This window comes from Epinephelus lanceolatus, chromosome 2 (assembly GCF_041903045.1).
Source record: "Epinephelus lanceolatus isolate andai-2023 chromosome 2, ASM4190304v1, whole genome shotgun sequence".
Taxonomy (NCBI): domain Eukaryota; kingdom Metazoa; phylum Chordata; class Actinopteri; order Perciformes; family Serranidae; genus Epinephelus; species Epinephelus lanceolatus.
Genome location: NC_135735.1, coordinates 27,249,153 through 27,269,350, shown reverse-complemented (window position 1 = coordinate 27,269,350; position 20,198 = coordinate 27,249,153). Strand labels below are relative to the sequence as shown.

At 41.0% G+C, this 20,198-nt stretch overlaps 3 protein-coding genes across 3 annotated transcripts; 2 read left to right on the top strand and 1 right to left on the bottom strand.

Moving 5' to 3' along the window:
• Window positions 1-913: 913 nt before the first annotated feature.
• On the top strand, window positions 914-8,221 carry pdcd2 (programmed cell death 2). The gene is made up of 8 exons (XM_033620424.2): window positions 914-1,249; window positions 3,937-4,045; window positions 4,236-4,292; window positions 4,465-4,653; window positions 5,046-5,201; window positions 5,305-5,405; window positions 5,493-5,606; window positions 6,464-8,221. The coding sequence occupies exons 1-8, from the start codon at window positions 1,052-1,054 to the stop codon at window positions 6,641-6,643; spliced, it is 1,104 nt and encodes a 367-aa protein (XP_033476315.1). The 5' UTR covers window positions 914-1,051; the 3' UTR covers window positions 6,644-8,221.
• A 1,498-nt stretch (window positions 8,222-9,719) lies between these two features.
• Window positions 9,720-17,380, bottom strand: tbp (TATA box binding protein). The gene is made up of 9 exons (XM_033620434.2): window positions 17,254-17,380; window positions 16,541-16,768; window positions 15,610-15,763; window positions 15,210-15,387; window positions 13,948-14,035; window positions 13,061-13,152; window positions 12,458-12,625; window positions 12,045-12,139; window positions 9,720-11,176 (listed from the first exon to the last, which is right to left on the bottom strand). The coding sequence occupies exons 2-9, from the start codon at window positions 16,589-16,591 to the stop codon at window positions 11,097-11,099; spliced, it is 906 nt and encodes a 301-aa protein (XP_033476325.1). The 5' UTR covers window positions 16,592-16,768; window positions 17,254-17,380; the 3' UTR covers window positions 9,720-11,096.
• Window positions 17,381-17,396: 16 nt separating this feature from the next.
• On the top strand, window positions 17,397-19,209 carry psmc3 (proteasome 26S subunit, ATPase 3). Its single transcript, XM_033620413.2, has 2 exons — window positions 17,397-18,378; window positions 18,745-19,209. The coding sequence occupies exons 1-2, from the start codon at window positions 17,434-17,436 to the stop codon at window positions 19,081-19,083; spliced, it is 1,284 nt and encodes a 427-aa protein (XP_033476304.1). The 5' UTR covers window positions 17,397-17,433; the 3' UTR covers window positions 19,084-19,209.
• Window positions 19,210-20,198: the final 989 nt, after the last annotated feature.

Below are 20,198 nucleotides of genomic sequence, written 5' to 3'. Positions count from 1 at the left end.
ATACGTGAAAATATAAGAAATTTAACAAGAGTATTTACAAATATATAGTTAAAATAAACAGGAATTATTAACAAAAATATAAAGTAAATATATATATATATATATATATATATATATATATATATATATATATATATATAGTAACCTGAACAAGATTACCAGCCTAGTGTTATCCTCATTATTCATAATTTTCCCATAAAGTTTGTCAAGTTTTACCTTTAATCTTTTGCACAAGGCATTTGCAATTTTGTTTGTCATTGCATTTCTTACCTCTTTTTGTTTTATCCTTCCATTACAGTCTGTTATTTCTACCTACAGTGTTGACATACTTGACCCACCAACTCAGATATAATATGACTTATTTGATATTCGTTTCATTAACTTACAAGCCCCATAATATTGCAGCAAGTCGAGGTGGAACTAATTTTATCTACTTTATATCATGCTGTTGGGTAGATTAATAACAATGCATCATATTTCATAAACTATCAAAATATTTTGAATGGAAAATTTTCATCAGCAATATAACAACAAAATACAGCCAGCGGTTATGTAAAGGAGTAGAAAGAAAATACCCCCAAAAATCCCTCTGAAGAGCAGCATAAACTATAATAAAATGGAACTATTCAGTGAAAACCAAGGTTTGATTTGACTGGTCGTCTTGTGAGACTTTTAGGACATTTGTGCCACCCAGTGGACAGACTGGAAAACAACTTGACACTTGAAAATAAAACCTTATTAAATGTTGTTTAAAATAAAACATAATAAACTTTCAGAGTGCTATGTAAGCTGTTGAGCAGCCTAACATATTTCCACATACATTATATAAATCTAGATGAGTCCTTACAGTATGTTATTTCTGTACAGTGTGAGCTTTAGTTAATGCGGAACCAAACACCGGCTAGTCCGCGTTTCCTCACGGACGCTTTTCTGAACTGCACCCACGTGTTATGTTGTGTTGTTAGAGGTTGGAAATTTAATACTTCTACCTTCTTCTGGACAGTTGTTGAATTTTTAGTCTACTTGACACACCGACACCCTCCTCCCTAACATGTCCGGGGACAGCAGCGTGTCCTCGGCGGAGGTGGTTCTGGGTTTCCTGGAGGAGGCGGAGTCGTGGCGGCTGCTGTCCCCACAGTTCCCCAGTAAGGTCGGGGGGAAACCGGCGTGGCTCAGCCAGAGAGGCCTGCCCTCACTGCTCGGGCTGGAGTGTGAGATATGCCGTCTGCCTATGGCCTTCCTGCTGCAGGTAAGAAGAGTCCCGGGGAGGAGAGGGAGGGACCCTGGACACGCCAAGGGGATCCTCCACTATAAATAATAACTCACTGTGATCATGGGGAGCTCAGGTTTTAAGGGGAGACACTGCAGGTAGAAACTCAGCTGATTCATGAACTGGTCAACTTTGAGATTTGAGGCTATTTTGCTTCCATAACATGTCGTCTTTAGGACTAGTAAAGAGAAAACGTCCAAAATACTCTTATAGGCGTTGATTGTAATTCAGATTTCTGCTCTGGAAAACTAGAGAAGTTTGATGGTGGTATCTATTAGTTAAAAATAAATATAGTCCCTATTCACCATTGTCCAAAAATGTATGGGATTTTACAATACCTACTTTTTAAATGCCATTTTCTCAGAATGATTTTTTTTTTTGATACTTTGAGCCATAAAGCTCCACTTCAGAAGCACTTACAGTACAGGCCAAAAGTTTGGACACACCTTCTCATTCAATGCGTTTTCTTTATTTTCATGACTATTTACATTGTAGATTCTCACTGAAGGCATCAAAACTATGAATGAACACATGTGGAGTTATGTACTTAACAAAAAAAGGTGAAATAACTGAAAACATGTTTTATATTCTAGTTTCTTCAAAATAGCCACCCTTTGCTCTGATTACTGCTTTGCACACTCTTGGCATTCTCTCGATGAGCTTCAAGAGGTAGTCACCTGAAATGGTTTCCACTTCACAGGTGTGCCTTATCAGGGTTAATTAGTGGAATTTCTTGTTTTATCAATGGGGTTGGGACCATCAGTTGTGTTGTGCAGAAGTCAGGTTAATACACAGCCGACAGCCCTATTGGACAACTGTTAAAATTCATATTATGGCAAGAACCAATCAGCTAACTAAAGAAAAACCAGTGGCCATCATTACTTTAAGAAATGAAGGTCAGTCAGTCCGGAAAATTGCAAAAACTTTAAATGTGTCCCCAAGTGGAGTCGCAAAAACCATCAAGCGCTACAACGAAACTGGCACACATGAGGACCGACCCAGGAAAGGAAGACCAAGAGTCACCTCTGCTTCTGAGGATAAGTTCATCCGAGTCACCAGCCTCAGAAATCGCAAGTTAACAGCAGCTCAGATCAGAGACCAGAGGAATGCCACACAGAGTTCTAGCAGCAGACCCATCTCTAGAGCAACTGTTAAGAGGAGACTGCGTGAATCAGGCCTTCATGGTCAAATAGCTGCTAGGAAACCACTGCTAAGGAGAGGCAACAAGCAGAAGAGATTTGTTTGGGCCAAGAAACACAAGGAATGGACATTAGACCAGTGGAAATCTGTGCTTTGGTCTGATGAGTCCAAATTTGAGATCTTTGGTTCCAACCGCCGTGTCTTTGTGAGACGCAGAAAAGGTGAACGGATGGATTCCACATGCCTGGTTCCCACTGTGAAGCATGGAGGAGGTGTGATGGTGTGGGGGTGTTTTGCTGGTGACACTGTTGGGGATTTATTCAAAATTGAAGGCACACTGAACCAGCATGGCTACCACAGCATCCTGCAGCGACATGCCATCCCATCCGGTTTGCGTTTAGTTGGACGATCATTTATTTTTCAACAGGACAATGACCCCAAACACACCTCCAGGCTGTGTAAGGGCTATTTGACCAAGAAGGAGAGTGATGGAGTGCTGCGGCAGATCACCTGGCCTCCACAGTCACCGGACCTGAACCCAATCGAGATGGTTTGGGGTGAGCTGGACCGCAGAGTGAAGGCAAAGGGGCCAACAAGTGCTAAACACCTCTGGGAACTCCTTCAAGACTGTTGGAAAACCATTTCAGGTGACTACCTCTTGAAGCTCATGGAGAGAATGCCAAGAGTGTGCAAAGCAGTAATCAGAGCAAAGGGTGGCTATTTTGAAGAAACTAGAATATAAAACATGTTTTCAGTTATTTCACCTTTTTTTGTTAAGTACATAACTCCACATGTGTTCATTCATAGTTTTGATGCCTTCAGTGAGAATCTACAATGTAAATAGTCATGAAAATAAAGAAAACGCATTGAATGAGAAGGTGTGTCCAAACTTCTGGCCTGTACTGTATATCCACCAAACTTTAATGTTTTATTCCTATCTACAGTATATTCTTAGAGTTACAGAGGGGTTTGTTCTTATATCATTCATCGCCTGTTTTATATGGCAATTTATTCCTAAAAACATGGTGAAAATGGATTTTTTTTTATGGCTCTTGACAGTATTTCCTGATCAGTGGAGTGATAAAAAGATATCCAAAATGCCTTCTATAAAAACCTTAAACTCTTAAGTGTCAACAAAATGAAACTAGAATTCTGAACCCACTGAATTGAATTGAACTTCTTGAAAGGAAAGCCCCTTGAGATGCAGCATCCCATTGTCAAGGGCATCCTCAAGACACAATACACCACAGGCCCTGCCCTCAACTGTTGTACAAGAAAATTATAATTGGATACCATGACCTTGAATAGTTACATAACAGTTTTCAATATGACAATTTAAAAACAGGAGCGAGTTGTTTTGAGATGTGAATGTAAAGAAGTCCTGAAGCAGTGGAAAGAGGTAACAGATCTCAAGAAAAGAGGAAGACTATTCCAGTCAGATGGAACTTTTATATGAGCCAAGTAATAAACTCATCTCAGCCCTATTCATTTTACTACTAGATAAACCTTCTCTGTCTTCCTTGCAGGTGTACGCACCCATTTCTGGTCAGGACAGAAGTTTCCACAGGACGCTCTTTCTGTTCTGCTGCAGAACTCACGAGTGTTACGCAGCCAACGACAGTCGCTGTATGAAAGGTAACTGTAAATGTTATTGTTGCTTCAATGCTCTTGTCATGTTTGTTGTCACATGATAGCAGGACTGACTCTATCTTCTCTTCTCCATGTCCTCTTCTCTCCACATTTTTGAACACTTGTCATCTGGTGAGTACATATAATTTCGTCAAGTTTTCTGACTGATGGTGTCTCCATCTCTTCTTCTTTTCAGTTTTCAGAAGCCAGCTACAGAGGAGGAATGAGTTCTACCCCTACGACCCTCCACCAGGTTGGTGTTCTTTGCCAGATGCTTACATATATGTTCAAAGAGCTGTAATATAAACATTGATAATGCAGTAGTATTATATATTTGTATTCATCAGTTATTTGCAGTATTTCAGCAGTGACTTGACTTTGATTTGATGTATTTTTTGTTTTGTTTTGTTTTTTTTCATTCTCAGAGGATGAACCCCCCAGTGGTCCTGAACCGGACCAGAGTGTGTTGTCCGTATCTGGAGTTAAACTATGCTGGGTGTGTGGTTGCCCCGGCAACAAAGCCTGCTCCCGCTGTCACAGTGTAACCTACTGTGGAAAACACCACCAGACCCTCCACTGGAAACACACACACAAGAGGGAGTGTGGCAGCCAAGGTGTGTGTTATGCACTGGATTAAAAAAAGGAAACACAGTGAACAGTCACATGCTTCAGGTTTTGTTTTCAGCTCGATTTGTTTGACAGAACCCATTGAATCATTGAGAGCATTTGACCTTGGCGGAATAAATACCATACATCTTAAAGTTTAATGGAGGATAGTAAAGTTCAGTGGTGACAAAACAGCTAATTGTTTCTACTTCCAAGTTTCGTGCTACAGACTGTGACAGATATATGAGCAAGAGGGTCAAAGTTCACGGCAAGTAGTGTGTCCCAGTTGTGTGCATGCTCCATCCAACAGTATGTACTTTGTCAGGGCAGCTGCAGTAAAAAGTATGTGATTCTGAGCAAAGGCTTAATGTCTCTGCTGTGTCTTTTTCTGTCTGTACAGAAGCACCAACTGTCACAACCTCGACCTTCCTCTTCCCTGAGTCTGAGCTGGTCACTGAACCTGAGGAGGAGGAAGAGAAGAAGGAGGAAGACACAAAGGAGGCTGAAGAAGAAGAGGAGGAGGAGAGGAGTGCAGATTGTCCCTCCCTAGCAGACAGTAAGCTTTCAGTTTTGTGATACCTGTAACAATACTGGTCACATGAACTAATTCACGGACATAATGTTTCCTTTCATTCCTGACGCTGTGTTTCTCTGCTCAGCTCTGGCAGAGACGGACCTGGAGGAGATGGCTATGCACGAGACCGAAGACAACAAAGTGTTCCAGCGGTTTAAAAAGAGGATCGCACCAGAGCCTCACCAGGTTGACAAAACTCCATGTCCTCCACTGTGTTAAAAAGACCTTCATGGTCTTCTCTGAGTCCATCTCACGGTGTTTTGTTTTGTTCAGGTGGTGCGTTACAGTCGAGGCGGCTCCCCCTTGTGGGTCTCCTCTCAGCACATCCCTTCAGATGAGGATATCCCACCATGCACCTGTGGCGCCAAGAGGATTTTTGAGTTTCAGGTAGTCCTTTCTAATCTCCTTCCATCCTTTTTCCCCCAGCTATCACCTTCCTGCTCAACACACTATTGAATGCCAATGGTTTTGAATAGATTTTAAGATTTAGCTGATTACTGTTAAGGCCTCTCTCTCCGCTACACTTCTGACACTTGTCACTTTGGGTTGGTGGTTCGGTACAGCTACCAACCCAAAGTATCAGTATTTGATGACCTGGCAATGAGACTCAACAACCAACTATCTTTCTCCACAGTTACGTACAGCACCTTTAAGTGTATTTTATTATTTTAAGTGACTAATTTGACCAAGACCTGTTCTTTAAGTTGTGGAAATGATCATAAATGTCCGACATGTCCTTATTTAGTCAAAGTTCACATGTAAATGCAGTTACTCTGCCTCAGGGGAATATTGTACATTTTGTATTTCAAGCTGTGACCAGAGGGTTCTTTCCACACAAAAACATCTCAGTGTGTGTGTGTGTGACAGTTTGTATCAGTGTCTCTCCACAGTGTTGAGCAGTGTGTATATCATATACATATAATGAGGGCTGGCCAATATACCGATTTTGATATTATGATACTGTGGTCATACTTTTTGGATATTGTAATTTCCTAAGTGTTGAACAGACTGTATTAGCTGTTCTATTACTTGCCTTTACCCCCTTAGTCATTACATCCACGTTACTAATGATTATTTATCAAAAACCTCATTGTGATATATTTTGTATAAACACCAATAGTCAACCCTGCAATATCAATGCAGTATCTATATCAATATTTGGTCGAGAATATTGTGATATTTGATTTTCTCCATATTGCCCAGCCCTATGTTCAATAATTGCATGTGTGTGTGTGTGTCCTTAGGTGATGCCGCAGCTGTTAAACAGCCTGTGTGTGGACTCGACAGGAGCCAGTATCGACTGGGGGACACTGGCGGTCTACACGTGCTCTGCCAGCTGTAACCATGACGACGAGTACCGCCTCGAGTTCATTTGGAAACAGGACTTCAGCTCAGATCAACACGCACAGATGAAACCTACATAACATCTGACACACTGACGCCTGTGAAAGCTCAGACTGGTGTTTTACTCTGTCTGATGTCACTGCCCACTTGGTGGACTGAACACGTGCTGCTGCTCTTGTAACTGATTAAACACAGATAAAATTAAAAACCTGTGTGAAGTCCAGTTGACAGAGGGGTCATACTCCTCCCATCAAAACCATCAAGGACAATGAAGATGTTTTTTAAGGGTCAAGATTAATTGTTCTGTTATTTCAGACAATCAAACAGGAATTCTGGTTTCTTGCCACCTCCAAACCTTTTCTATTATACTTTTAGATTCTGGCTGTCAAGAGCAATTAATCTCTGTTATTTTTAACTTACAGAAAAGTAACAAATTAAAGGAAAAACCAACATGAAGTGTCTTCATGTGGAGTCAGGCCACCACAAGCCTCCAGAAAAGTCTGTGGAACTGTGTTTGAGAGATGAACACCATCCCTCCTCAGATATTCCCTCCAGGGTTCCCATGGTCATAGAAAACCTGGAAAAGTAATGGAATTTCACAGTCACATTTTCCAGGCCTCGAAACGTCATGGAATTAGTAAAAATCGTTGAAAGTCTTGTAATTTTGTAGTGTGTAATGAAGATGTTACGGTAATCTTCTGTGGATAAGTATATGGTCACTAATATATGGTGATGTGTGATGTTTTGTTTACCATTATCATTTATTTAATCCAAAATTCCCCGTAGGTGTTCAGCTGGGTTGAGAGCTGGTGACTGAAAGCCATAGCATTTTGTTCATGTTGTCTTTATACTGAGTAATCCACTTCATGAGCCCTGGTGCACAAAAGCTTTACATTGGATGAGTTTCTCTGCTCTTTTAAAGGTTTTTCCTTTAATTTGTCCCTTATCTGTGTGTGCTCAGTGGGTTGTGCCCATGTTTAGAACTACATACTGTAAATAGTCAGTAAAAAAAATACAGTATGACCCTGTGCCTTATCATCACACAATAAAGATTTTTAACAAAGTTATCTGAACAAACATTCATCTGATTTTCTGCTTTTTTCAGTGGTTCAAAGACAGATAATATTTAAAATACTAGCAAAATACTACCTGCCATTTATATCTCCCATTGAGATTATTGCAATGTTATCTTAAATGGCTGGTATGAGTTAATTTCAGAGTTACAAACATCACAAAAGTCAGATCTGTGCTACATGAAGAAAGTCACTTATTTAGCAAAAAGTAGTGTGAAAAGAGACTATGTAACCATTAAACGGAACAAAACAAGGGACAATTACAAGATAATGAGAAATTATAAAACAAGAAAAGCAAAGCACAAGCAGGGCTTGACAACAGCATCTGTTAAATGCGGGGAGAATTTGGCAGTGGCGTGTAACAATCCCTTACTAGCCACCTTGGTGGGTTGCATATATATATTTATAGAGAGGACACTAATCAAACTGATTAGACAAAATGAACTTGTTCTCTGCTGCATAGATTTTTTTCTGTTTTATTATTTACTGTAGTTGTCAATGTAAACTTGTGCTTTTTAGTTAAGTTTTATCTTGTCATTTAATCTTCCACACCTTTGCACCTCTTATGCAATAAAAACCTACTCTTTATGTCTTTGTCTGAGTCAACTACATGTTTTCAACCTTACCAGAGCTGAATATCTGACAAGTGTTACACGAAATCTGTCATTTACATTTCAAGGGGTTGTAAATCCAGTTCTTTAGGTAAATTGTAGCACACCAGAGTCAGCTTTCATTAAACAAAACATTACTTCCCAGCAACAAAATTATGGCTAGTGAAAATGGAGAGTGATGAGTGACTCCTGGAAAACTACAATCCACAGTGTCTGGTGAGGAAAAAAGGTTAAGAGACAGCTTACCCCCCTATTTGTGCAATAACCCCATTTCACCTTGACTGTATATATTCTGTGTATTATCTATTTAGGTTATAAATATTTGTAAATACCCTTGTTAAATTTCTTATATTTAAACTTATCTTTCCACTCTTGCAAGGAGCACTTGTAACACAAATAATTTCCCCTCGGGGATCAATAAAGTATTTCTGATTCTGATTCTGAAGTCTAGTTTGTTTTGGTGTGAGTCGCAGAGTGTTGGAAATATCAGTCGTAGAGATGTCTGCCTTCTCTCCAACATGATGGAACTAGATGGCACTCGGCTTGTGGTAAAAATAAAAAACATTTAAAAAACTTAACAGTAATGTCTCTTTCCATAAATCATAACCCAGTTACTCAAGAATCTTGAGTAAGTATGATTATCTTAAAGACAATCCGCAGTTCATGTTGTGAGTGGTTTCATGTAGGGACTATTTTCTTTATACCAAACTACACCCTCAAACTGAATCACTGCGCAGAAGGAAGTGTGCATTGACTCATGGACGAGGCTCATGCTCGTGACAGCATGAGATGTAAGCATTAATTAACTCAGTTGAGCTGTGACGTTAGCTAGCTCAGTAGTGCTAGGTAAGCTAGCAGTAGATGCACACTTCCTTCTGCGCAATGATACAGTAAGCAGGTGTAGTTTGGTAGAAAGAAAATAGTCCCTACATGAAACTGCTCACAACAAGGTCTGTGGATTATGTTGAGTAACTGAGTTATGATTTCTGGAAAGAGACATTGCTGTTCAACAGAACTTTTTTGGTGCTTTGAGCATCACAAGCTGAGTGCCATCTAGTTCCATTATATTTGAGAGAAGGCGGACACTTAGCAACTCACACCAAAACAATCTAGGTTGATAGACAGCACTACAGGTAAGAGGAAAAGTATGTATTTTCCATTTCTCCATCACAAGTACAGAGTTATTAAGTCAGATCTCTCTAAGGTTAACATCAGCTGTCAAGAGATACTGGTCAGACTAAACCAGTGAGGCTTTAGCAGCAAAACTACACAGTGTATTAAAATTGAATGGAAGGCTATTTGAAAGTAAAACTCTGATCATACCTGTTAGAATATGCAGTGTGACCAAGATGACAGTATTTCTTGGCTTTTTAAAGAGATGTTTAACCCTTCTGTTATTTCAGCAAACATAAACAGAGCACACACACTTCTTAGGGTCAAACATGGTGAAAGAAGCAGCTTTAACAAGAGGGTCAGTATGTACACATTTATTAATGCACAGTGCAGCACATTAACAATTTCAGAAGAAGCAGGATTGCATCAAGATGTGACAGAACTTCCTGGTCACCGGCTCTGCCCTCTGTTCAGAATCACAGAGGGCAGTATGTAGTTTAGTATCAATACCTTATCTCTTCTGCCACTCAAACAGGTGTCAGGTGGCAGACTTACAGAGGGTCACCAGAACTAGCTCACCAACAAGTGCCCAAAATTTAAACCAATTTTTGGCCAAGTGTGTGGCTGAGCACATATTATGGATATTTTTTCATATTTTCCTACAACCAAAAAGAATTCTTTTGTAGAAAACTTTTAAATATAACTTTGAATGGCCAAAAAATTTAAAACAATACATAAACATGGGATCACAATGCATTGGTTATATGCCATAATTTTTTAGTGCTCGTGATTTTAAGATGCAAGATGTCAATTTAAGAGAAGCAAAACAAGAGGCCGCTTAAGACAAACAGCTTCTTTTTTGTTAATGTCTTGGAACAAATGTGTCCCAAACCAACTGACATAAGTCTCAAAGTACTAACCATTAACTCAACGACAACTTTCGCAGCAGGACTTGGTTCAATTTAAAATTTAAGAGCATCTACATTAAGTTGCTGCTTAACAGACTGAACTATGCTTTTCATCTCAAAATCTAGATGAAAACTCACCTCCAGCATTTACGAAATTATGACTACACTGAGCCGAGATGTGACAGATTGAATGCCAAACGTACAAAGATGAAACTCTGACACAGCAGGCCGATTTCTTTTGGGATAAACAGTCGCTCTAACTAAAATCTTAGCAAATACTGTTCATAGGAATGTGGTTCTGACAGACCCGAACATGTCTTGATACAATTTGGGGACTGAGCGGACAATTTATAAAAATGCAACGTACAAAACGCATTTAAAATGGCTTAAAATAAAAACAAAAAGCAGTCACAGTCAGACTGCTTCTCTTCTAATCAGCACTTTTTACATTTTTTTACAGTCTTATGTACAGTCAGGGATGTGATGTGGACAACAGAAAAAGCCGAAAAATAACCGAGCAAAAAACTCAGACGGGGTTTGAAATAAATGGAGGTCTGTGTGTGTATGCCATCAACTGTGCTCAGAACCACAGCAAAAAATCAAAACAGTTAAATCCTGCTTTTCTAAAACACTGGAGGAACATTAAAAAAAGAAGAGGAAGAAGAAGAATCACATCCCTGTACAACAGCCCTTACAGCAGTCCACTTGTAGAAGTCAACATATAGATGACGCTTTCTTTGAGTGAAAAAAAAAAAATCTGAGTCTTAAGAGTCGAGGTAAAAGATAAAAAGACTGGGAGATAAAAGGTAAAAGAAAGAGTGGCAGGTTCTACGTTGTCTTGCGGAAACCTTTCAGAATGGGATAGATGTTTTCAAATGCTTCATAGATCTCTGCTCTCACCTTGGCGCCTTAAAAAAAGAAGAAGAAAATAAACATATTATTAATTACAATGACCTACTATGGCAATCCCATTACAACAATGACAGAGGCAATCATGTTCCATCTCGATGCCTTTTTGTCTGTATGTTGTATGTTATCTTTGTACATTCAACCTCTTCTTTTGATGTGTGCACAAAACCTGATCTCACAATTGTCAACTAGTTAAACCGGTTTCTATCCTACGCCCACTCTAACCAATTACTGTGGGGGATTCAATTTTCCCTAACCAGTCACTGCAGACCGTAGAGAATGTATCTGTCTGACTCTAATGTTGTCTGAAGTAAACACTGATGCGTAGCCATGACAAAATGTTTGTTTTGCCAGAGTTGTAAGAGTGGAGTGGAGCCAAGACAACGAACTATGATGTTGGGCAACATTGAGGAAATATTTTTATTTAGAACAGCCTCGATAACAGCTTCTATCTTGTCTATAGCAGTCGACATTGTTGATATGACTCACCAGTTTCCGTTGCTTTTCTTGACAACGCTTGAAAACAGCTTGACAACGGTGATAAGACCTTTGCACACCACGTTCGTATTTTGTAAACATAAACCTTTTAACTTCAAGCTTCTCTCTGACAACGACTTTACCTCTTTCTCCACTAGGCAAACAGACTTACTTATATAGGAAAATGGGGCAGAGGTAGAATGCTGATTGCAAATAGCACACGCTTGTTAATTTTAAATGACTTAACTCAGTAACATACACATGGTGGTAAGAATAAACTTATTTTGTGCACAAAGTAAGAACATTTCATCAACTAAAGAGGAAATGCAGATATAAGGCTACTATATCTGTCAATAAAAACTAAAAACGATTAGTTTTTTTGTGTCTTACCTGTGAGTACAACTTTCCCCGAAACAAAGATGAGCAGAACGATTCTGGGTTTGATCATTCTGTAAATCAGTCCTGGAAACAGCTCTGGTTCATAGCTGAAAGAGACAAGTCACCTTATTTTAATGAAAACAGATATTAGCTCTTTAATTTCTGAAAAACTCTTCTCTTTGCACACCATCTGAAACCCATATTCTACATGTTACTTAAATTCCAAGCAATTCCATATATATCCTTTCAGAGGATAACCGGTTTGTATGGGAGCATTTTGTGAAAAAGAAACCCCATCTAGCCTTCCGTTCTTTGGCACAACCCTGTGGCTACAACACACTCACCACACCCTTGTGCTTTAAAAAAAGCTGAAATGGGTGAACATGGCTTTTAGCTGCACAAGACATAAAACAAACAGAAATTACCTGCTGAATTGCTGATGTGTGAGGACTAATCCTTCTAGCCGAATGGGGAACTTCACATCGCAGCTTCCCACCATGTTCTGAATCTTGAAGTCCAGGAACTTAGCAGGGAAACCGAGCTTCTGCACCACACGAGCATATTTTCTTGCAGCTAACCTCGACTGCTCCTCACTAAACAGGTGAGACGGTGCAGGGCAGATTGGAAAAAAAGAACAATAATTGACACATTAACAAGATGAGGAGAGGAGATACAAGGCTCAGGTCCTTCTCACACACATTTATTTGTTTTATTTATTTAGGATATTTTAATTTTTGTCACACATACCACTTCTGATGTCTTAATATTCTTAAAAATTAAACATTAATAGCTCTTTGAAAGTTGTTCTTGCATTAATATGCTATTATATTATTCTATCAGTGGCTTTATCGTCTTAAGATGACAAAAATATCATTCATCCCAATTAATTCTGGGACGACGTGTCATCCACCAAAAGTAGTTATTGTGAAAGGCCTACCAGAACCCCTACTAGACCAAGCACTACTCTTAATATCTGTGTTTTTTATTAAAAACTTCTGCACATAAAAGGAAATAGTGCATATTCTGACCTCTTGGCTCCGGTGCAGACCATCTTCCCTGAGCTGAAGATGAGAGCAGTGGTCCTGGGTTCTCGTATTCTCATGATGACCGCAGCAAAACGCTACAAGGAATGGAGAGAGAGGGGAAATATTATTACAGCCAGCAGTGCTTGCTCATAAACGGAGTTGTGTGGGCGTTTCTGGTATAAATATATCAAGTATAGCTTATGGCAACATCTTCACTATTCAGTTTTGGAATTTCTTGTATATCAGAGGATATTCTGGCGTGATGACGGTGCTAGAGGGAAGATCAGGGGACCATCAATGTCATTCCTTGTAACCTGGTAGACTTCCCATAAATATCACTATTGTGACTCTAAAGGGTCATGCCAACTTTGGACTTGCCACCTCCTAGGACAGGTCAGAGCCAGAGCCAGCATGCACAGTGGACCTTTTTCACAGCAGAGATTTTGACATCTCATTACAGGAAAAGCACAGGTGCAATTAACAACATCACATATGACTGCATTTAATTTAGGTGAGATAGTTCCAGGGTGCTGGTGTTGTGCATGCTGGCTTACTGTCACTGTGTACAGGGAGGCTGAATGGAACAGAGCCATTGTTGAGGAAATTAGTATCACCCATTCTTTTGCTGCTATGACATGTTAAAAATGCCATGAAAAAGGTCTATAAACACTAGTTGCCCTGATTTTTGTTCTTTAGTATTAATCCCCAATGCCCTGCATCTCTACAATAAAGGTGGTGAACGCAAAGTCTGCAGGACCCACAGAGCAACATATATGTGAAATACTGCAGGCCGAAATAAACCAGAATGTTCCCTTAAGCCCCCCCAAATGTCACTGTGTTGAGCTGTTGAGCAACACAGAGCTGATTGTAGTTATGTGTTACAGTCTCACCTTTGGGTTGTACTCTGCATTCCTGGCTCTCAGAGCGATGGTCTTCAAGTCCAATTTACAGCCCAGATTTACAGTAGATACGATGTTTCTGAAAGTAGGAAAAATAAGTATAAAATAAAATTATATTTATAGAAAATAAGTACAGAGAAAAGAACTGAGTAGGAGGCATAAGGGAAAACAAGCTGAAGTGTGAAGAAATAATGGCAGAAGTAGCTAATTTTGGTTATAAAAAACATTAGTAACTAAGGGGAAATGACACGGGACACCCTGAGGTAGTCTGTGAAATGTTTGCTATAGTTATGTTTAAAGTCTAGATACATTATAACTGACCTTGAACACAATTTCAGTACCTACTAGGGTTGGGTCGGTTCTCGGTAATACCAATTCGGTCCGGTACTCCGTCTTGGACCGGGTTTTATTTTTTGAGACCGACCTGACCGCATACTCGGGCAGAACGTACGCGGAGCGGACGCCGCGGAGGTCCGCCCGGTAAAAGTGGACGTCCGCAAGCCCTGTGCGCTCAAAGCACGACTGCGCGGACTTCGCTCCGCATACCAGTGTCACACAAAAGACTGTTCGGCATGTATTTTTCACATCGCGGGGATTTTTCACGGACATTTTTACACGTAGTCCGCTCCGCTTACAGTAAGCCCGAGTCTGTGAGCACCTGTGTCTGCCTCTTTACCAAGCGCACAGCAAGCAGGAGAGAGAGGGGGGTGGGGTGGGGACTGAGCTAGGAGGTGCGAGTGCGCATGCGCCCCTACTTAAGCCTGGAGCTTGTTTAATAGTGACGGGGAGCTGATCGACGAAATCAAGGAATGCACCACTATGGCAACACTTTGGCTTTGAGCCAGACGAAGGACGCAACCCTTGTTTGCACTGATTGAGTAAGCTGCAAAATTTATTTGTAAGGAACAAAAAAAACCCAACTTGTTACTGTAAGTCTGTTGTCCTAAGGTCGTTTTTTATTTTAAATGAGCCAATTGCGCCCCCAAGTGGCGAAAATCCGGTATTACCGACTTGATGCGGTTTTTTTACAAAAACCAGACCGTTTTTTTTTTTCTCATACCGACCCAACCCTAGTACCTACATGCGTTTCCCTCTAGGGATGTTCAAACTAAACTTGATCAGTTACCACTGACTAAGGTAACATAGCATAAAGGGGAAAGTGTGAGTATTAGCTGAACAGTTTCCAAGTGTGACTGACACAAGTGGCATAAACCAGTACTTTGAGTATTCTTTCCATTGGATATGAAACATACTGTAGCTGTGGTACTATTCCAGAGCTCTCTGAAGCTGGCGTGGCCGGTGTGATAGGGGTCATGGGGGTCAGCGGGGTGTTGTAGAGCGGGGTGTTCCCTGGCAACGCTGTGGTGGTCGTGACTCCAACAGTCTGGGAATGGTAGAGCTGAGGGGTCTGTCCCGACGTTCCAGGGAGGCCTAGAGAACAAAGAACATATTTTTCCTTTATTTAATTTAATTTGATATACTTTATTAATCCCCAAGGGGATTTATATATTATGAGCCGATCATATACTTCCTCTATGGTACAGACATGGACGATCACTTTATTTTCTACAACTCCAGGGATATGAGATTATAATCTCACCCTGCAAGGCTGGGAAAGGATGGAGAGGAATATGACAGTAGTGAGTGTTATACCTGCGTTTGCCTGCTGTGCCTGTTGCTGCTGTTGTTGCCTTTGCTGTTCCTCCAGTATAGACAAACTGTTCGTGTTCTGGACAGGCTGGGGTGTCAGACCTGAGCCATATGGCATCATGGGACTGAAGATTGGCATGCCTGGAGTCATGGCACCCTATAAAAGGACACATCAAAAAAACATGAAGTTGGGACTGAGCAGAAAGGCCACACTCGGAGCAAATGATAATACCAGAAAACAAATTATTACTGTCACAAAGTTTTTTTTACTTTGCCTCACTTCTTTATATAAATAAAATGAACGTCTACTGTAAATACCAGTGGTATATGGGTTCAAAACAGTGGCTGAATAGCTACCTGTGAAAACAGTAGTAGCCTGGGCCTTGAATTAAGAGTGGACCTGTTTCAAATCATTGTAGCCACAAGTTTAAGTTGGTTTCCTATTTTCCAGTATTTCATGAAATGAAATGGCAATACTAGATAGTTGAAAGCTGTGAGCTTATTGCAACTTGTAAACTTGAAAGATGTGGAGCCTTGTTTATTGCTTGCAGTGCCAAATTGTGGCTCACCTCAAAGATTTTAATCTTATTCTTGTATGTGACATTATGTGACACAGCTGCTGGGTCCCCAGTGACAAAGTTACTCCCTCAGCTCATTTCACTGGGCTTCATGAGCGTCACACTTCCTCTTCTTTAGTGGCAGTAAATATTGTCGCTAAATATAAAATAAGCCATGATGCTGAAGGTGCAGGGTGGGAGCTCATGTGTAAAGCTGGTTCCTTGAAGCCCCCGCAAGATGTGGATGTGCTGGGCAGCCAGAGTAAGCTAAGAGCGTAAATCACACTGTGTTGAGGGTGAGCTGGGACATCACACTGGTTATAAAGCTAAGCTCACTTAAAAATCTCTTACCCATGAATACATAAAACCAGTGTTACCTGAGGGGAGGCCAGCCCCTGGAAGGGTGGTATACTGTTGTTCTGGTCCATCTTTCAGCTCCTCACGTTAGCTCACTGCCACCCACGAGCAGGAAGGGACTTTACACAGCAGGTGCCTCAAAGCTGTGTGTCTGGAGTCTGTATTACAGCCGAAAAACACCAACAACCACAGTGGACTCTGCAGAAACACCCACTTCTTGTTTCTTCTCTCTGACAGCTATGTCGTGTCTGGAAAGATGGACAGACCCAATGTTTACTCAGTCAAACACTTCATACCGATATTTTTTTTAGCACCGTGCATCATCAAATCTGAATTAAGAACATGCAAATGGCATGAAGCAGATTTTGTGCAGCTGCAGCGGTGGCGCGAGCACACTACCTGCTTGCTAACCACATTTAGCTTTAACTTTAACCTTAATTTAACTAGTTTATTTATTTTGGACCCCAATACATGGTGTTCTTTGAATAGTCTGAAATGCAAATACTATAGTGACAAATATCTGTTTATAGTCTTTAGCAGGATATCTCTTGACAGCCTCCAAAATGAAACATCAACACACTGGCTAGCTGAAGTTAGCCGCTGAGCTAAGATTAGCAACACATGCTAACATAAGTCAAACGCATTGTGAAAGTAACGGCTTTGTGCGCTCAAAAGAGTTGTAACAAACGTTGACATTTACTAGTACACTACAGTAAATTGCCCGTGAACTTACGTGCACACTCTTGTAGTTCAAACCGTCGCAGCAACAAAATTAATTCAGCTTCAGGTTTGGTTTTTCCTTGGTGTTTCGGCGCTCATGAGTGTCGTCGGCTACTTCCGGAAGTAGAAGCTTTATTTCCGCCGTGTCACAGTTCAACTAACCGCTTCATCCGTCCGCCGCAAACAGAGCAAGATGGCGTCGCTGAGTGACAAATCAGTTTGGGACGAGGTGGAGGATGGAATCGGTGAAGAAGTGTTAAAAATGTCCACAGAGGAGATAGTCCAGCGGACTCGTCTCCTCGACAGCGAGATAAAGATAATGAAGAGCGAGGTGCTGAGGGTGACCCACGAACTGCAGGCTATGAAAGATAAAATCAAAGAAAACACGGAGAAGATAAAGGTGAACAAAACGTTGCCGTATCTAGTGTCTAATGTGATCGAGCTGTTGGATGTGGACCCCAACGACCAGGAGGAGGACGGGGCTAATGTGGACCTGGACTCTCAGAGGAAAGGAAAGTGCGCCGTCATTAAGACCTCCACTCGACAGACCTACTTCCTCCCCGTCATCGGGCTGGTGGACGCCGAGAAGCTGAAGCCCGGAGACCTGGTTGGTGTCAATAAGGACTCCTACCTGATCCTGGAGACCTTACCCACCGAGTACGACTCCAGAGTCAAGGCCATGGAGGTGGACGAGCGCCCCACAGAGCAGTACAGCGACATAGGAGGGCTGGACAAACAGATCCAGGAGCTGGTGGAGGCTATTGTCCTGCCCATGAACCACAAGGAGAAGTTTGAAAACCTTGGCATCCAGCCACCCAAAGGGGTCCTGATGTACGGACCACCTGGCACAGGGAAGACCCTTCTGGCCAGGGCCTGCGCTGCTCAGACCAAGGCCACCTTCCTGAAGCTGGCCGGTCCACAGCTGGTCCAGATGTTCATCGGAGATGGAGCCAAGCTGGTGAGAGACGCCTTCGCCCTGGCCAAAGAGAAAGCCCCATCCATCATCTTCATCGATGAGTTGGACGCCATTGGCACCAAGAGGTTTGACAGCGAGAAGGCAGGAGACAGAGAGGTGCAGAGGACCATGTTGGAGCTGCTCAACCAGCTGGATGGATTTCAGCCCAACATGCAGGTCAAGGTAAGACGCTGCCGCCAAAAAAGTTTATACCCTTTATATACTTATACACTGCATGTTTACAGCAGTATATAAATATACTCTGTACATACTGTAGGCTTATGTCAACTTTTAAAGGTGATACATTATAAATTCAAAGTCTTGAGTCTTGTGGAAACCATATTTTATTCACAGTATTATTCTGGAAGAAATCAATTGCTCTGTAGTATTAATTCAGACAACAAAATACAAGCACACAGGACAACATAACACAACACACAACATGTAATGAATGTAGAAACAAACCTTAAACAACCAAAAAGTCATTACTTGACAGTATGATGTCACAGTGATGACTACTGCATAACGCCTTACATTTTTATCTTCAAGGTGATTGCTGCCACCAACAGAGTGGACATCCTGGACCCTGCCCTGCTGCGATCAGGTCGTTTGGACAGAAAGATTGAGTTCCCCATGCCAAACGAAGAGGCCAGAGCTCGCATCATGCAGATCCACTCCCGCAAGATGAACGTCAGCCCCGACGTCAACTACGAGGAGCTGGCTCGCTGCACCGACGACTTCAATGGAGCCCAGTGCAAAGCTGTGTGTGTGGAGGCCGGCATGATCGCGCTGCGCCGTGGGGCCACAGAGCTGAACCATGAAGACTACATGGAGGGAATCCTGGAGGTCCAAGCCAAGAAGAAGGCCAACCTTCAGTACTACGCCTGAGGACACTGCTTGTGTCTGTGTTTATGTGTGAGAGAGTCTTTTGATTTTTTTCAAATTGTTATTGAGTAAACACTTGTTAGAGTTGCTGATTAACTTGGGTTAATAAAAAGAAATAAAATGTCATAATTAAGTGTTGTTTTTCTTCCTGCTGAGCATTGATAGGACAGTCTGAGTTTTCACTCTGGGCTGGAGCCCAGTGCTTGTTCAGTACTACATAGGTTCCTACTTGAAAGCTTATATTTTGTGGGTTTTTTTTTGGTTTTTTTTTTTTTTAGAAAAATATAAAGCTTTAAAAAAAATGTCAGAATATTAACCAATATTAGACACATCACAAAATTGGTTGGATAAATGTTAATGTTTCCTTGTCACTCCTGAGCAGAGGCACTGTGAGGTTACTGCCGGCAAGATGGAGAGAAGCAACAAAACTGTCTACAACACAATGCACAAAACCAACACGTTATTAACAGTCAATAACCATTTAAATTTAAACACAAAGGGCCTTTTCTTGGCAGACATTTTGACACAACAGGAAAATTACAGGCCCTGCTTTAGACACTAGCCGTGTCCCAAATCTGTACTATATACTAATCAACACAGTATACCGTTTAAGCAGTAATTACACTAATACCAACCTACTTAATCCTTTAATATCAGAAAATGACGTGTGATGTTGGATGTCAATCAAATTGCAACTTTGAGGCTTCAACTTTGTTTTTTCCTAAGATAAACCTGTTTTGTTTCCATGATGTTCTTACTTCAAATTTATTAATCATCCTTTATACAGGGCATTATGGGAAAATAGTACTAATTAACAGCACACAGAATTTTCTGTATTTTGTATGCACTCTCTCTGCTTTGAATTTGTTACTGTTCTAGTATGAATACATTATATATTAAAAACCTGATTAGGAACCAAGTGTGGTATTGAATTGGGCCTTTTTTATTTCTTATGTTTGACATGGTTTGAAAGGAAATGCACAAACAACTCATTTAGCTGATGACAGCTTATCTTCACCAAGTATCCCAGTGAGTCCACTTACACAATATGACAACCCTAGAACTGGGACATCTTTGTGGAATGCAACCATCATCAATGTCATTAACTTAAACTGTTT

Coding starts and splice junctions, on each gene's coding strand:
- pdcd2 (XM_033620424.2), top strand. CDS start 1,052: ATGTCCGGGGACAGCAGCGTGTCCTCGGCGGAGGTGGTTCTGGGTTTC. Junction 5,202..5,304: donor TTGTCCCTCCCTAGCAGACA/GTAAGCTTTCAG, acceptor TTCTCTGCTCAG/CTCTGGCAGAGACGGACCTG. Junction 5,406..5,492: donor TCGCACCAGAGCCTCACCAG/GTTGACAAAACT, acceptor TGTTTTGTTCAG/GTGGTGCGTTACAGTCGAGG.
- tbp (XM_033620434.2), bottom strand. CDS start 16,591: ATGGACCAGAACAACAGTATACCACCCTTCCAGGGGCTGGCCTCCCCT. Junction 12,140..12,457: donor ACACATCAGCAATTCAGCAG/GTAATTTCTGTT, acceptor TGTCTCTTTCAG/CTATGAACCAGAGCTGTTTC. Junction 11,177..12,044: donor GGGGAAAGTTGTACTCACAG/GTAAGACACAAA, acceptor TCTTTTTTTAAG/GCGCCAAGGTGAGAGCAGAG.
- psmc3 (XM_033620413.2), top strand. CDS start 17,434: ATGGCGTCGCTGAGTGACAAATCAGTTTGGGACGAGGTGGAGGATGGA. Junction 18,379..18,744: donor AGCCCAACATGCAGGTCAAG/GTAAGACGCTGC, acceptor TTTATCTTCAAG/GTGATTGCTGCCACCAACAG.